Source organism: Typopeltis vanoorti, chromosome 2 (genome assembly GCF_054136105.1).
Source record: "Typopeltis vanoorti isolate ZY-2024b chromosome 2, IOZ_Tvanoo_1.0, whole genome shotgun sequence".
NCBI classification, from domain to species: Eukaryota; Metazoa; Arthropoda; class Arachnida; order Uropygi; family Thelyphonidae; genus Typopeltis; species Typopeltis vanoorti.
Genome location: NC_143550.1, coordinates 93,950,774 through 93,968,976, shown reverse-complemented (window position 1 = coordinate 93,968,976; position 18,203 = coordinate 93,950,774). Strand labels below are relative to the sequence as shown.

Genomic DNA, 18,203 nt, shown 5'->3' with positions numbered 1-18,203 from the left:
AACATGTCATTACTTGTTTTGATTTCAAAAAGGCTTTCCAGTTTAATGGCCAGGCAAATTTTATGAAAGATCTGAAGTGCACATATGTTTTGAATACCTGAATACTCATTAGATGTCTGCTTCAAGGCATGTGTCAAAGTATATTTATAATATATGCCTTTATAATATAGCTAGAAGAATGAGAGGATATGCACTCTTTAAGTGGAAAAGATATGGGTTCAATTGTTGTTATGATAAGTGGAATTTTTATATAGGCTCTTTCAAAATGAAGGTGAGTTAGCTAGTCTCATTTAGTGGTAGCAAATCTCCCTCCCATGGTAACTTAGTGTATGTAGTGCAGATTTTTTTTATATATATATTATCCACACATGAAAGGGGACAAGACCTATATATAATAGAAGAAAGGAGAAACCTGTTCACATTTTGTTTGAACAGCTGCAGGTTGTCATCTTCGGGGAAGACTGTTCCAAAGAACAGAAGTAGATGGAATGAAAGACGAGGCAGTGAAGCTGGTTCAGTGAGTTTTAAGATGGATTGTAAAAGGGTGTGTTGATTAGCAGTGGCTCTTGTTCTAATGATTTTGGAGGAGAGTGGAGGAATAACAGTAGCCAATTCAGCAGAGTCCTCTCCATGAAAGTATCTGTAAAAGAGGCACAATGCATAAATTGAATGTCTGTGAGAGAAGGATTGAAGTAGATATGTGAGAGAGGGATCATTAATTAGCAGGATTGCTCTCTTCTGGATAGAATCAAGCAATCTTAGAGAATTTTGGTGCACCATACAAAATATGGGAGCAATATTCCATGGTTGGGCAGATTTGGGATTTGCATAGAGTTAACAGATGTGAAGGTGTGAAAAAGTACACCGAATTTATTGGCAGTATAGTTGAAATATAGTGTCAGAAAAGACTGGAGGTGCAGGTGAGTCCAAAAAGAGAAATCTGATCATGTTTGGATATCTCAGAATTACTGAAGGTAAGAGGGGGGATATGAGCTCTTTCTTGCAAGAGATCAGATAGGACTGGAAGTCTTTGAGAGAGGTTGTTTATATACAAGAGGAAGAGAGTGGATGAAAGAACAGAACCCTGGGTACTCTAGCAATAGTGGAGAAATCTGAGGAGAGGAAACCATCTACCATGACACGTAGTGAGTGACCTGTGCGAAAGGTTGGCAATCCAGTTGCAGAGTGTGTAAGATAAACCATAGGATGGCAGTTTGCTGAGTAGGCCCCCCTGTGCCACTCCCAATCAAATGCCTTTGAAATATTGAGGGCAACCACGTGAGTTTCTCCAAATTTTTCCATGGCTTGAGTCCAGAGGTGGGTTGTGAAAGCAAGAAGATTAGCTGTAGATCACAAGTGGTTTTACTTGGTAGGTCTCTAGGTGGTTCAAGAGTTGGCTGTTGTTGACCTTCTCCATATCCATAATTTTAGAGACAACAGAAGTGAGAGTGCAATTGGATGGTAATTTGATGGTTGATTTTATCACTTTTCTTTGGGATGGGCTGGATGTGGACCTGTTTCCATGTTATAAGGATAGATTGAAGAGGTGATACAGGATAGGTGTTAGTTTTGGGACACAATATTTTAACATAATAGGTGGGATACCATCAGGACCAGATGTTTGTTTGTGTTATTAAGGATTCTTCAGATTTCATTTTGGCAGAAGACTATGGGTGATATGGAGAGAGAGAGAGAGATTCTGGTGGAGTGGAGGAAACTTTGCCCATTTCATCAATGCAGGAATTGGAAGAGAAGAGTAAGACAGTAAGTTAGCCTTGTTTTTAAATAAGGTAACTACAATACCATCCAAATGTGAGAGTGGTGGAAACCTGGGTGGGCAGAAGTTGTGCCCAATGGCCTTGGGAAGGGACCAGAAGGAGTGACAGCCATTTGGGCAGGAGATGAGTTTGCAGCATTTGGCCCTTTCAGAGTCTTATTTGGACTTGGTGACGATTCTTTTACAACTGCATATACTGCAAGCTGTACTATACACAGAGTAAGCTGCTAGAGTTTTGGGCTTGGGCCATTCGTGGTATTGTAGATGTTTTTTTCTTTTACTGAATTGGCACACTTTTTTGAGAACCAAGGCTTGAATGGTAGCTGAGAATTTGAAGTGGAATAAGGGATAAAAGCCTTCATTCCTGTACGGATGATTTCTGTTATTTGGTTTGAGCAGGTGTTTGGATTATAAGAACTGAGGCAGTAACTGGACCATAGAAAGGAAGAATAGAAGTTGCAGAGGTCCTCCCAGTTGGCACCTTTGCAGTGCAAAATGACACAAGACTGTGAATTAGTAGGTGAAAGTTGTTCTGTGGCAAAAGAGACTTGTATGAGGTGGTCTGAGTTACCAAGAAGAGAACCAACAACCACAGTATACCTGGAAAGGGAGCTTGTTAGGAAGAGGTCAAGTGTGTTGACAAAATTGAGAGGATTGTCAGGTATTGTGGTAGGGAGATTGATGATCTGTGATAGGTCACTGCTGATTGCAAATATCTCAGCATCTCTGCTTGCTTGCTTGATTGGTGAAATTGGAGAAGGGAAGCCAAATATTAGTTGGTTGATGCTGAAGTTCCCAAGAAGGATGATCTCACTACTGAGGTATTTCGAATGCAGAATGTTGGGCTTTAGAGAAGATATAGTTGAAGAGGTCAGAGTAGTTAATGGAGTTTGGAGAGCAATAGAGAGAGCATATGAAAAGGGCGGGTTGATTTGATAGGGAAATTTTGGGCCAAAGCAGATTAAACAGAGGATGCGAGGTTTTACTATCTCTGGCATGGTATGTCGGTTCTGATGAATGCATAAGCACTGCCCTCGTGGCAGAAGGAATGTGTTGTGTGTAGTTTGGGCATTTGAGATGGACAGTGGTTGTTGAGGTTGGTAGTTGGGGTTCTGATTAGAATAGTAATTTTGTTTTATTTGACTACAGGTGGTGGTGGTGGTACACATTGTTTATACTGCTGTTTAGGACAGGGATGTTGGTGAAGTGGATGTGGAAACTTTTTTTTTTTTTTTTTGGTAAGAATTAATGTTGATGGATTGTTTTGTTGGATTTTTGGTGTTTTTGATGTTTTTTTTTTTTGTTGTTGTTGTTGTTGCTTTTTGTACATTTTTTGGACTATTTTTTGTGGAAAAATTTTAGTGATTGGACGACTACCAGCAGTTTACTATTATTGCAAAAAAGTTGGGAGAGGGGAGAAGATTAGATTGACTGACTGAATGAATGATTGATGTGGAGAAAGATGCAAAAATTGGACACTAATTAACAGATTAATGGATTGTACAAATGGCAACAACTCCCAACAAAGATGAAATATGAGATGATCTTAAAAAAGCAAATAACTCACTTGATAATTCTTTATCAAACAATGTAGCTTTATCACAGAACAAGAAATTAAAAATGCCTATATGTTGTAAATAAAACTCATCAGATAAAACTAAATTCATGACGCAAGTAAATTTGAAAGATATACTCAAGAAAATAATGATAGCAATTCTTCACTACTTGGGAGAAATTTTATTTAACTTTTTTTTTATTAAATCTAAATATCAGCTTTCACGAAAAATTATTATTTTTTACTTTCTTAAGTAACAATCATTACACTGGCCAGCCAGTAGCCTTGACTTCATCTAGCCATAGCCATATCACTTACCATGTAGTATTCATTTTTCACTTTTGAAGAAGAAGAATTAAAAAAAAAACTCAACACATATTCCTACAAAGAACATAAACTTCAAAATAGTATTGGGGCATTCTTTTTGTTTAACTAAAAATAAGAGACAAATTTTTAAAAAATGAATGGCCTATCACAAGATATAAAAAAGAGCAAATGGACCATTTTTGTACTCAATAGGTACAAAAAGTAAAAGCAACTCAGATAAGAATCTGGGAAAGTTAAATCATTTTCCTACAGCTAAATGGCAATTTTTTTTGTTTTTGGTATGAAATACAGTAATCCCTCAATTACCCAACTACAGCAAGAGAGCAATTTGCCTGTTGTATAACTGAAGATACATTTACATGATGCCATATCAGAATTTGACCCACTAACCCAATCAAAGGTTAGTATACTAAAGACTTGTTTATTTGAAGGTTAGATAACTGAGAGACTACAACATATAGAAAGGCTTAGGTGTCATTGATGATTCATAATAATGTTTGAAGGTATAACAACACCAAGAGAGGAAAAAATATATATTTATTAAACTCACTAATATTTCTAACTAGCATCATCAGAGCACAATTATAACTGTGATAGGCACATAGCACTGAACTACATGATTAGGAAAACAATTTAATTTGTCCTTATATGGCACCCTCTATGGGTCAGATAACCCCAAAGTTAATTTATAGAAGTCAGGCTATCAAGTCTTAAAATAACACTCTCCCAGATCTTTGATAAATTAATGCAGCCAATACTTGTTGAGATTAGGAGAGTATTTGCAGAGAACTTTGGCTATTTATTCTGATGTGCCCTTAACCTATGGGATGGAAATGATTTCGCTGTGATTCTGTGTGTGTTCAATGGATGGAAGATGAATGCAATATTTTATCTATTTTATATAGGTTGTAGCCATTGTGTTGTGAAGGTCCCTGAGATCAGTTTCAAGAGCTGTGTCATTTGAACAAATAGCCTTGATTTGGTGAATAGTGTTTTGAGGATGCTATACTGTTGGGAAGGGTGATAGTGATGTGAATGTTTATATAAGTACCTTCTTGTATGAGTGGATTTTCTGTAAATGGAGAAGGGAAATGATCCATTAAGAAACATGTCACTAGTGTATCTAAAAAGGGAAGACAACTGTTGCTTTATAATGCAAAGTTTATTTTGGGGTGTTTGATGTATCTGTTAGGATGTATCTAACGTGTCTGGACTATGGACCAAACAGCAAACACGTCATCAACATAGCACAGTCAAAACTATTCAAAAATATTCCATATAGAAATCAGCTGAAAGGAGGGGGAACCCATGACAGAGGAAACTGTTTATATATAATAATAATAATAATAATTATAATAATAATAATAATAATATATTTTTCCTTTCAATATGAAATAACCTGCACATGTGGTGAATGTGAATAATTCAATTATGTCAGGGGAGGAGAGGAATGTGGCTTGACGGAGTTCAAGGTCTGTCAAAGGTATATTAGTGAAGAGTGAAGTAATATCAAAACTGATCGTAATGTTAGAATCTGTCAAAGTTAGATTTTCTATTAATGTTAACAAAAGGAAAAGAACTTATTGACAAGTAATATTTTTTTGTCAAAGAAATTTTTAGAAGTTCAAATCATAAAAAAAAAAAAAAAAGGGCGGTTGTTGCATAAATATCATAAATATGATATTTATGCAACAGTGAACATTCATCTAAAGAAATACTGAAGCACATCAAAAATATTCAACAGCAATATCACAGAAGACACAAACCCCAAAACAGTTCTGAAGTACTTACAAAGCCATACTAAAAAGATATTCCACATGTGAAGAAAGAAAGAAAAAATGGAACAAACAGCAAACACGTCATCAACATAGCACAGTCAAAACTATTCAAAAATGTTCCATATAGAAATTAGCTGAAAGGGGGGGGGGACCCATGACAGTTCCATCCAACTGTTTATATATTTTTCCTTTTGATATGAAATAACCTGCACATGTGGTGAATGTGAATAATTCAATTATGTCAGGTGGGGGAGGGATGTGGCTTGACGAAGTTCAGGGTCTGTCAAAGGTATAAGGTATATTAGTGAAGTAATATCAAAACAGATCATAATGTCAGAATCTGTCAAAGTTAGATTTTCTATTAATGTTTTAAAGTGCATATAGTTTTTAGTATATGAGAAAGAGTTGTTGGTAGGGGAGGAAAATGATTTATATAAATGCTTGGTGGGTTTGTAGGTGGGCTGCCTACTATTGGACGAAGGGGGGAGTATTAGGTTTGTGAATTTAGACCAAGATGTAACTTTTTTTTAATAAAGTGTACACTTTTAAGATGATTTATTCCCAACAGATGGCATGCTCAAAATACTTACTCACTGAGCTAGGGGACCTTTGCAGCACCTTTTTAGCCAATGGCTATAACCTATATAAAATAAATAAAATATTGCATGCACCCCCTATCCTTCCAACACACAGGATCACAGAAAAATCATTCCCATCCCATATGTTAAGGGTACATCAGAATAAATAGCCAAAGTTCTTTGCAAATATGATCTCCATGCCACTTTCAAACAATTCATTCAGCTAGCTAACATCATGCATTCTCTTAAAGATCAACTGCATCTTCCTGAACACACCAGAATAAAGTTCCTTGTGCTTGCAGTTTGGCCCACTTTAGACAGACTTGTATATCAGTTTAATATTCGCCTTGAACAACACAAAAATCACATCCACAATCATCTGTATGTCAAGTCGGGATTGGCAGATCATACTCTGGATACTCCTTCACATAGGATCAGATGTAGGAAATGACTTCTTCTTTATTACATTATAGGTCTGAGAGACTATTTTTAGAATCAGCATCAGCTATGAAGCATTCTCCTAACCTCAACAAGTATGGTTGCATCAAATTATCAATGATCTGAGAGACTGTCATTTTAACATTTGATAGCCTGACTTCTCTAAATTAACTTTGTGGTTATCCAACCCATAGAGGGTGTCATGTAAGAAAATTAGATCTGTTGTCAGTTACAATTTAAATTGTTTTCCTAATTATGTAGTTTAGTGCTATGTGCCTATCATAGTTATAATTGTGCTCTGATGGTGCTGGTTAGAAAACCAGCAAAATATTAGTGAGGTTAATAAACAAACATTTTTTTTTCCTGTGTGCTGGTTAGAAAACCAGCAAAATATCAGTGAGGTTAATAAACAAACATTTTTTTTCCTATCTTGGCATTGTTTATAGCATAAAACATTATTATGAGAGGCTACTTCAGTTGCTTTTTATTAATACTTAGGAGATATTTATTTATTTATTTTATTAAATCTAAATATCAGTTTTCATGAAAATTATCATTCACAGTTTTATCAAAAGAATTTAACTTATTACCTTGTGAGATACAATTTGATCATTTTCACTAGGAAGCCTTTCCTTTTCCTCTTTTCTGACACCATCACAGATATGTGATATATTCATTTCAGGGTAACTGTGAAAATGGGAATGGAGTTTTTGTCTCCTGCGCTGTCTTGCTGCTGAGTTAGGTCTGCTAGACTAAAACCAGTGACACTCATTGGATCAGATACAATACATAATACAGATAACTTAAATAACATTTAGTTTATCTGGTTTATATAAATCAATACATAAGAATCACAAAATTACAATACGTATACTAATTTGTTATACTTTATTCTCCCTAAGAATAAAGTATATTTAACAGATAATTTTAACGATATAAATTTATGATATGCATATGTGCTGTTTACAATAGTTTAATGACCATCCCCACTTTTCTCAAATAATGCACACCAAGGACAACAACAGCATAAACATCTAAGCAATGTGTTTAGGCAATGGAATGCATGAATGACTGCAGCTGTGTACAATACTGGAAATGAGGCATAGATTAGAGCATTGTTTTGTCAATTACCTGTTCAATGATTCATTAACAGACTATAAGTAAATACAGTCCAATAAAAGTCCAATAAAATTATATACGGTAGATTATCACTATAGAGAACTTGTAGGTACCATAGGAACAATGAAATTATAGTGGTTAGTTTGTGTAGTGAATTTTCTTCAGCATAGCAATGTGACAATGGGATTTCACTTCCACTGAGCCGCGTAGTTTAGTGGAAGCGGCGTTTGCATTTCACAGTGCTTGATCGTACGAAGGAAGACTTGGGTTCAAATGTAGTCACCAACTAGAGGAACATTTTCTAAACATTTTTTTGACCAGTTCCCGAGTTTGTCAATCTCTGGCAGGTTTTTTTCTCCTGGAAACTCGTTTTTTTTGTTCTGTAAACTCAAGAAAATTGACCATCAAACCCCACACTATTTTCAGACATTAAAAATATTGTGTTAAGGACCACAAGATAGCGCACTTGCTAGTTGTATCTTCGCTGTGTGCTGATTAAATTAGTGATAGCCTTGGGCCAGCTAATTCTGATTGGCTACTGGTGCAGATTGAACTGCCCACTCAATCTCCAAAAGTTAGATAAGGCTGAAATGGTCTCGCCTACTCCCTATATGGGAATAAAAAGTGTTAGCTGATTATTTTTTTTATCTCCTTTTAATTTTAACAAAATTACACCTCTTACGAATATGTTTTCTAGGCCTTAAATTATATTGCCTTTGCCTATTCTCAATAGATTTACCATTAGTTAGTGCAAAGTTTTCACTAATAGTTTTAGAAGATTGGTTATCTTCATTAACAGTATTTAGATATAGTTTCTTTAATCTGTTTTGAATCCTCATATGCATATTTATGATACTCTGACATCAATTCTTCTATAGTACAATTAATTTCGTGATGTAAATAATCGTGTTGCTTAATTTTATTATCTACTTTCTCTTTAGAGAACTTAGGTTTATACTTATGTATATAACTAGTTGATCTTTTGTAATCATTTTTATGACTTTGTTGCCTTGAACTTTCTGCCCAATTAGACTGACATCTAGATTTAATTTTATAAAACTTTAGTTTCTTATTATTTATGTTAGGAAAAACTTCATCCTTTAATATCCTATTTAAATCATCTCTTAAACACATACTTTTATTCCTTAACAGATATAATCATAATCTATCAGAATGCACAATTAGTATTTTAGTTGGATTCTTCATATCTTGTATTTTTAATTTTCACAGGAGATAATTGTTCCAATATCCTATAAGGACCTGAAGCTTTTTTTTTTTTTAATTTACTACCCTTTCTAGGACTAAATTTATTTCCTAAAAGTACTAAATTACCAGGACCAAGATTCTTATATTTTCTGAATCTAGTTATAAATGCTCGTGTTTTATGGGAACTAAGCTTACTAGATTCTGGTATAAGCTCATGAATAAATGAATTTTTTTCTACTATTTCTTCAAGATACTCATCAATATCTGAAAAACCTGAATTAATATGTGTAGATCTTAACTCATTTTGAAAGTTAGAATCAAAACCATATAGTACAAAAGCAGGTTTTTCTTTAATAGTAGAATGAACAGCTGCCCTACAAGCAAATAAAGCTTGTGGCAAGTATGAATCCCAACTTGGCAATTTACCATCTGCTAGTTTAGAAAGTGTGAGCTTTAAAGTCTTATTTAACCTTTCATACATTCCATTACTTTGAGGATGATAAGGTGTAGTAAAAAGTGTCTTTATATTTAATAATTTACATAATTGTAGCATTAATTCTGCAGTAAACTTTGATCCATGATCAGATAAAAGTGTTTGAGGTGTACCATATCTTGAAATTATTAGTTTAAAAAATTTATTAGCTACTGTTTTAGCAGTCTGATACCTTCATAGATACTGCTTCTGGAGAGCATGATAACATACAAGGATATACTTATTTCCTTGCTTGGTTGTGGGTAAGGGTCCAACTATATCAATAGCTACAGCTTGAAATGGTCATTTTCCTGGAATGGAAAGGGTTGTCTCTAAAGGTAGACCTAGTTGACATAAATGACAGGACTTCACAAATGAGTTAATATCATTTCATCTTTCCTTGATGCTACCAGATTCTCTGAAATCCTTGATTACCAGCTAGATCAGAATCATGAAAGGTATAAAGAATCCAAGGTTTCATGATAACTGGAGATTTTTTTCCTCATCCATTTGCCTAGATAAAAGCAAACCATCCTCATCTAAATAGAGCATGTGAAGGAAAGAAAATTCTTCAGGAATAAATTTACCCTTTGAACTTTTTCATATATATTTTTAAAAATGGGATCTTTTTTCCAGTTTTGATTATTAAGTGATTTACCCTTAATCTTATTCAATTCATCTGCTTATTCATTTGAAATTCCTCATTGTCCTTCTTTTGAAATTTAGTACGAATTATTCCTGCTCTACTAACTTTGTAGCCTAGATATACAACTTCCTTTAAAAAAAAAAAAAAAAAAAAAAAAAAAACCTGACATTCTGAACATTTCAGAGATAAAGAACTTTCGATAAGATTTGGGCGGTTGTGGGATGTTAGGTCTTCTGAGTATACTAGCAAATCATCTTGAAAACAAATAACTCCTTTAATCTAACAGATAAACTTAGGCGTTGATGGTTATTCATGACTTATTTTTCACGGTATTAACAACACCACAAACACTTTTATCAACAAAGATGTTTTATTAACGCTAATATTTCGCTGATTTTCAACTCAGCATCATCAGAGCACAACACACATGTAAACGCGACAGTGAGTGAGTGAAACAATATAATTGCAAAAGACAAAAGATCTAAAGTCCTATTTTTGGCGCCCTCTAACGAAAAAAAAAAAAAAAAAAAAAAACAGCAGTTATCCAGGAGGTTTTTTTTAGGATAACCGTCTCCCAAATTTTTGGCAAATTAATGCAACCATATTTGTTAAGGTTGGGAGAATTCTTCAAAGCCATTACTGACTCAAAAAATTATCTTTCAGATCTATACCGACTCCTAAATAGCAAATTCGTTTTCCTCCATCTAATCCTGTATGAAGGAGTGTCCAAAGCGTGGTCTGCCAGTCCCGACTTGCCATAGTAATAGTAGCGAATGTATCTTTCATGTTCTTCCAGGCGGATGTTCACTGATCTTCCTGTTTGCCCATAATAGGCCAAGTCACAGTCACATGGAACTTCATAACACTCCTGGGTGTGCTAAAGGGTGAAGTTTATCCTTTGGCGAGCAGATCAGAGTTGCCAGCTTGATATGAGGTTTGAAGGTGGTGCGAAGGCCATGTTTCAACAATACTTTGGCTATCTTTTCCGATGTACCTCTGATATAGGGAATAGAAATGGTCACCTAAACTCGAAATGATGATGAAAGTAGAACGGGGTATCCACGATCTTCCGCCAGCAATGGCCAATAACGTGCGACTAGACATAGCAAGTATTATAAACAAGGATAAGCCTCCAAAAAGCAATATGCCACGTAAGCAAATAACTGCCCTAAAAAAGTTATACATCAACAACAACAACATCATCAAATTCCTGCCATGTACCCACAAGGGGTGTACAGGATATGATAGCACTACATGAAATTTTGACGGCATGAAATTTTGACATGACGGCATGAAATTTTGTCATGTCGTACCATCATTTTTTTTATTAATAAAAATATTATTAATAGAAAAGCCGATAAAGGAAATGCAACAGTTATCATGAATAAAGAAGAGTATAACATAAAAATGCAAGATCTCATATGTGACAGTTCCACGTATCAAATTATACATCGAGACCCTACGATGTCGCAAAAGAAAAAAGTCTGAAAATTACTGAAAAAAGTGACATCATGGCCCAAAGAAATCATCAGGAAAATAAAACCAATTCATGTTAAAACATCCCGTATTTATGGATTACCAAAAATCCACAAAACTAATATTCCCCTACGCCCCATAGTTGATAGCATAGATAGTCCCACATATAAACTGGCCCGGCATTTAGCTAAGTCGCTTGCCCCTCTTACTGGCAACTCCTCTACTTTTGTAAAAAATTCAATCCATTTCAAAACACTGGTTAAAAATCTAATCCTAAAAAATTCAGACATAATGGTTAGTTTCGATGTCACCTCCCTATTTACCAATGTACCACTTATAGACACTCTTGATTTAATCAAGTCTAAATTTCCCCCAGATATTTTTGAATTATTTCAATTTACCATGAATGCAGGAATTCTACAAACAGATTAATGGTACTGCTATGGGTTCCCCCCTCTCTCCCCCGTTAGCAAATTTTTACATGGAACACTTTGAAAACAAAGTACTTACCACAGATACATACAAGCCAGAAGTGTGGTTGCGCTATGTAGATGATGTGTTTGCCATCTGGCCCCATGGACAAGACACTTTGGATGCTTTTATCACCTACCTAAACAGCCAACACCCCCAAATTCACTTCACAGTAGAAAAAGAATCAAATAACTGTTTACCATTTCTTGACACATTAGTCACCCGCCTTTCAGATGGATCACTATCTTTTTCTATTTACAGAAAGCCTACACACACAGGAAGATACCTACATAAACAATCACATCATCATCCAGTCCAACAGTACGGCATTTTAAAAACACTTACACACAGAGTCAGAGCCATTTGTTCTAACGATACAGCTCTGACCACTGAACTCCAGTACCTGCGCCATATGTTCTTAGCCAACGGCTACAATCCCTACAAAATAGATAAAATACTACATAGGCCCATTACTCTGCCCTCCCCTAATACACAAGAATACAACATGACCATTTCTATTCCCTATATCAGAGGTACATCGGAAAAGATAGCCAAAGTATTGTTGAAACATGGCCTTTGCACCACCTTCAAACCTCATGTCAAGCTGGCAACTCTGATCCGCTCGCCAAAGGATAAACTTCACCCTTTAGCACACCCAGGAGTGTATGAAGTTCCATGTGACTGTGACTTGGCCTATTATGGGCAAACAGGAAGATCAGTGAACATCCGCCTGGAAGAACATGAAAGATACATTCACTACTATTACTATGGCAAGTCGGGACTGGCAGACCACGCTTTGGACACTCCTTCACACAGGATTAGATGGAGGAAAACGAATTTGCTATTTAGGAGTCGGTATAGATCTGAAAGATTATTTTTTGAGTCAGCAATGGCTTTGAAGAATTCTCCCAACCTTAACAAATATGGTTGCATTAATTTGCCAAAAATTTGGGAGACAGTTATCCTAAGAAAAACTCCTGGATAACTGCTGTTTTTTTTTTTTTTTTTTTCGTTAGAGGGCGCCAAAAATAGGACTTTAGATCTTTTGTCTTTTGCAATTATATTGTTTCACTCACTCACTGTCGCGTTTACATGTGTGTTGTGCTCTGATGATGCTGAGTTGAAAATCAGCGAAATATTAGCGTTAATAAAACATCTTTGTTGATAAAAGTGTTTGTGGTGTGAAAAATACCGTGAAAAATAAGTCATAAATAACTCCTTTATCTAATATATATCAGAAAGAACAGAATTCATTAGTGACTGAAAAGACATGACTAAGTTTCTAGCTCCTTGAGGAAGATGACATAATTGGTACTTTTGCCATCTTGTAGCAAAGGCAAAATATTTTCTATCAATGCCAGAGTTTAAATCTAGTTTAGTGAAATACTCTGTTCCTTCTAAACCAATTAATAATTTTTCAATTTTACATAGAGGAAAATCGATGGGTTTTGTAACTTTATTGCTTTCTCTCAGATCTAAAACAAATCTCTATTAGGTTTTTCTATCAGAATAAATGGACTATTCCAGTTTGAGTTAGATTTTTTCTATAATTCCTGCCTTTTCATACTCCTGTAACAATGCTCCATGTATTTCATTGGAGTCTGATATTGTGTTATAGATAGGGGTCTGAGCAGTAAATTGCAGAGAATGCTCAAATGCATTAGTACAAGACAACATCTTCAGTGAAGACATTAGAAAATAACTGAAAAGCAGACTCAAAGAATGCATTAATTAGCTTCTTTTTCATTGACTGTAAACTGCCAACTTTATTGCATTTTCTACTAGGATTTCTTTTGTTCTCACCAAATCTTCCTTTTCATTCATGTTTATTGCTTCAGGTCTTCAGTTTTTAGCAATTCATCTTGTCCAGCTTCAGAAACTTCATAGCATAAATTAAATCTTGCACGTTGTTAATAGATTACTCATTAAGATTATATTCTAATCCACAAAGAGAAATAAAGCCATCTGCAAAATCACAGGCAAATTGATATTTCTTTAGGAAATCAAGACCAAGAATAACTTGTATATTAGGATTAGAAATATCTGGAAGAACAACTAATTCATGAGAAACATTGAAAGGAAAACATGGAATGTGAAGAAATATATCTATCTTCTTAGAAGTAGAAATTTCTGTTTCAAAAATGTTTGTTAACTTAATCATGTCCTTAATTTTATTAAAAAGTGACCAAAAATAATAGAAATATGTGCTCCTGTATCTAATAGAATTTCACAAGGTATATATTCAATAAAACCCTGTTAAAGGTTATCATTACTGATACGTGACATTATAGCAATATCAACTCAATGATTTAAATTACAAACTAACTCATTATTTTGAGTTGAAATCTCTATAGGTAAGTTTGTTTTTACTAACACTATATTTGAATCATATTTCATTCCAACATTTGAATTTATCTTATGTTTAAATTTATTAAACATAAGATAAATTCATAAGATAATAATCAGAAACATCAACTATATCTTAGCCTTATCATCACAATCATATCTTAGCCTTAGTATCCCAAAATGCAAAGCACATATCCTTATGGGTATGTATAATGCTATGCATTATGGCAAGGGTCACTACCCAGACCGGTTTCGACCTTTATTGAGGTCTCATCAGTGGGGTATACCTAGTATCATCTCTGGGTCTGGCTCCCACTGATGAGAGCTCAATAAAGGTCGAAACCGACCTTTATTGAGGTCTCATTATGGGAAGTAACCCTTCCTATAATGCATAGCATTATACATACCCATAAGGATATGTGCTTTGCATTATGGGATACTAAGGCAAGTGATGTGAAGTCATCAGCTTCTATATACAAGTTGACCCGGTCCTGAAAATATTTCAGGCAAAAACTTTATTTGCTTACACTTGGATACAGGATTAAACCAAATATACAATTTCTTGGTATCTTTAATTTCTTTTAGACCTACTCTAAACTGATGAAATATTGACCATTCTAAGTGTGATTTCTCATCAATTGTGCCACTTAACTTATGAGCTATACTTAACAATCTATTATGATAATCAGAAACATTTTCTTTACTATAAGTTAAGGGGGATAAAAATCCCTTATGGTTTTTCAGCCAATAAGCGAAACTAAGATCGAAAACTATGATCTGTAACGTTTCATGCCGACGAACTGTCAGCGTATCCAAGCGTAAGTGACCACTTGGTAGTGCCACACCACGGCAACTCGTTGCAAAGGTGGAGCAAGATCCCTCACTGTTCTTGATATTTTCTCATAATGTAAAACACACAGCTCTTAAGAGATGTAGTACTGTTTTACATTATGAGGAGAGGTCACTACCCAGACCGGTTTCAACCTTTTTTGAGGTCTCATCAGTGAGTAGCTAGACCTAGAATATCAGAGTTTAAGTGAAGAAAACTTACATACTTTTGCTATACGATTGCCTGAAAGGTGTGTCACTATATTATATTATAACATAGTATAACTAAGATGAAAAGCCAAACGGCTATTTTTTTCTGGCGAGGTTGATATAGGCCTTTCAGGCAATCGTATAGCAAAAGTATGTAAGTTTTCTTCACTTAAACTCTGATATTCTAGGTCTAGCTACTCACTGATGAGACCTCAAAAAAGGTTGAAACCGGTCTGGGTAGTGACCTCTCCTCATAATGTAAAACAGTACTACATCTCTTAAGAGCTGTGTGTTTTACATTATGAGAAAATATCAAGAACAGTGAGGGATCTTGCTCCACCTTTGCAACGAGTTGCCGTGGTGTGGCACTACCAAGTGGTCACTTACGCTTGGATACGCTGACAGTTCGTCGGCATGAAACGTTACAGATCGTAGTTTTCGATCTTAGTTTCGCTTACTGGCTGAAAAACCATAAGGGATTTTTATCCCCTTAACTTATATCCACCTCGCCAGAAAAAAATAGCCGTTTGGCTTTTCATCTTAGTTATATTTTCTTTACTACTCTGAATGCATTGATGTAGCTTCTATAAGTTTAATCTTATATCCCTAACCTTTGAAAATTCTGAGATTAACAAACTCTTAAATGTATTATAATCTATAGTATCTCTTAACACAGGTAGTATTAAAAAAGTTTTTGCCCTCCCTACTAACTTATTTCTCAGAATAATTAACAAGCAAAATTCAGACCATTTCCCTATATCTTTAAGTTTCTTTGCATATTTAAAACATAATTCAACATTTTCATTATCATCTCCTGAAAATGTAGGAATAACAAGATTAGGATTAACTGCTTTAAAAAATTCACTATCTTCAATTACATTTAACCTACTTGTATTAACAACAACTTCATAGCCACGTTCAGTATCTATTTTCTATCTATCAAACGGACAAACTTTAATACAACATATAGATGTTGAAGTCAAAACTAATCCAATCCTATCCTATCGGATCTTATCCTGTCGGCTGTGCCATTTGTTATATTTTTATTATATTATTATAGTACTTTGCTCTCTCACACTTTATCTCGCTACTGCACAATTTGTTATATTTTATTATATTAATGTTATATTTTATTTATTTTACATTAATGAGTGTGTTTGTGTGAGTATTTGAGATTCTTATACTATAACAAGTACGTGTGTTATTCCCCTTTATGTTTAACCAATAATTAGAGATAACCATGGGGTAAATTAACAATTATTTAAAATTTAACTCTTTGTTAGTTAGATTATTCCAGATTTGTATCCTGGGATGATGCACTGACTTCAGTATCACTATATGGTTGCACAAATTAATGAAGCTCAATAAAATTTCATAATATTTACTTTGTACTATAAAGTTATGTACAAGAGATTATTAATCACAAGAAACATTTTGTAATCAATTTTAAATTAACATTAATGAACTCAAACAAATCTCCCTCATATCCTATTCAGTGCTTAGAACAATTACAAATTAATTCTACCGATAACTCTTAACATTCAGTTCAACATGTGTAACTTCACTTAACGTATGTCTTTCAAATTATCTGAAACAGATATTGAAAAAGAAGGTCTCATAAACAACAGCAATATATTACAAAAAAAAAATGGGAACATATTACTTGAGTAGTCCAAATTCAATTCCAATTTCCAGACCTTTCACAACAGATTCAATACTGCTTCATAGATACATCTATCGCTTCAGCATACATTTGCTGTACAGTTCCTTATCCTTGGAAAGTGATTCAAAAAAGTTCTCTGATATTCTTTTACTCTCCTGACAATTTTCTTCTTGATCTTTCTGACAATAGCTCTTATACTTTCCTACTGATTTCTTTACTTTGCCGCCAACTCATGTCTTTTTTGACGACAATGACCTTTCTGCCGACCTTCCTGTCGACTTCTGTCTTAGTGACAAAACCTTGACTACTCTCCCTCTTTCTTGCCATCTCTCCTGTTTCTTATCTCCAACAATGACTGTTCCGTCTTACAAAATGACAGACCTTATACAAAAGTTTTACAACCTATGTGCATGCTTGATCCCAAGATTCATAGTGATAACTCAACGTCACACACATGTTTGCCATTATTACAACTCCTACGTTACAAGACAACTTGAATAATGCAAAGTACATAATTGCCCTATTGAATAATATTTTACATATCAGAGACATAATTCACTTAAACAATAAATTCTCACCAAACAAAACTTGTAAAAAAGATCATATTAGACAAGACATATATGTGAAATCTTACAGTATCTCTCATGACTTGAATTAGGTTCCCTTTCATAATGCTAAGAAAAACACTGACTATTATATTGACATTCTGGACAATTCTGTGCTGCCTTTGTTGCAGAAGTTCTATAGAAATATCCCAGATGAGTATCAGCATAATAATGAACCACGCTAAACTGCAAGGTTGTGGTGACATTGGGGTTGAGAAAAGGCAGAGTGCAAAGGTTATGCTGGCCAGCATAGAATCCCTTTTTAAACTACACAAAGCATCTTTTTTTAGGGATTGTTTTTTGTTGTTGTTATTTGGCATTAGGCTCAGGGAACTAAAGCTATGAAGCCAGTATGTTATGTATGTTACATGCATTTTTTTGTCTGGAGTTAGTCTATCGCACTTGCAGATGATAAACCCCGCCACCTCCATATGAGACTGGCTAACTTATCATCAAATGAAAAGCACTTATAAAGGTTCTTTGCATATCAGACAGGACTCCAACCAGAGGACATAATAAGATTAAATGAACTATGGGCATCAGTGAGACTTTGTTGACAGCAGATGATGAAGTTACAAGAACAGAATGTGGGGGGGGGGGAATATAGTATTTTCAGGAAGGATAGAAGATAGCAAATAAAAATAAACTGCAGTGAAAAAGAGAAGAGGAGATCATCAGAGAGAGAGATGTGAAAGATGGGGGCCAACA

General features: G+C 34.7%; 1 protein-coding gene across 4 annotated transcripts in view; it reads right to left on the bottom strand.

The window, feature by feature from the left end:
* Positions 1 to 18,203, bottom strand: part of LOC150109260 (uncharacterized) — a 251,177-nt gene that overhangs the window by 74,927 nt on the left and 158,047 nt on the right. For all 4 annotated transcript variants that reach the window (XM_090406776.1, XM_090406802.1, XM_090406794.1 and 1 more), the window contains one exon: positions 7,044 to 7,205. In XM_090406776.1, coding sequence (XP_090262902.1) covers positions 7,044 to 7,205 — 162 coding nt within the window. The remainder of the gene's footprint in view (positions 1 to 7,043; positions 7,206 to 18,203) is intronic.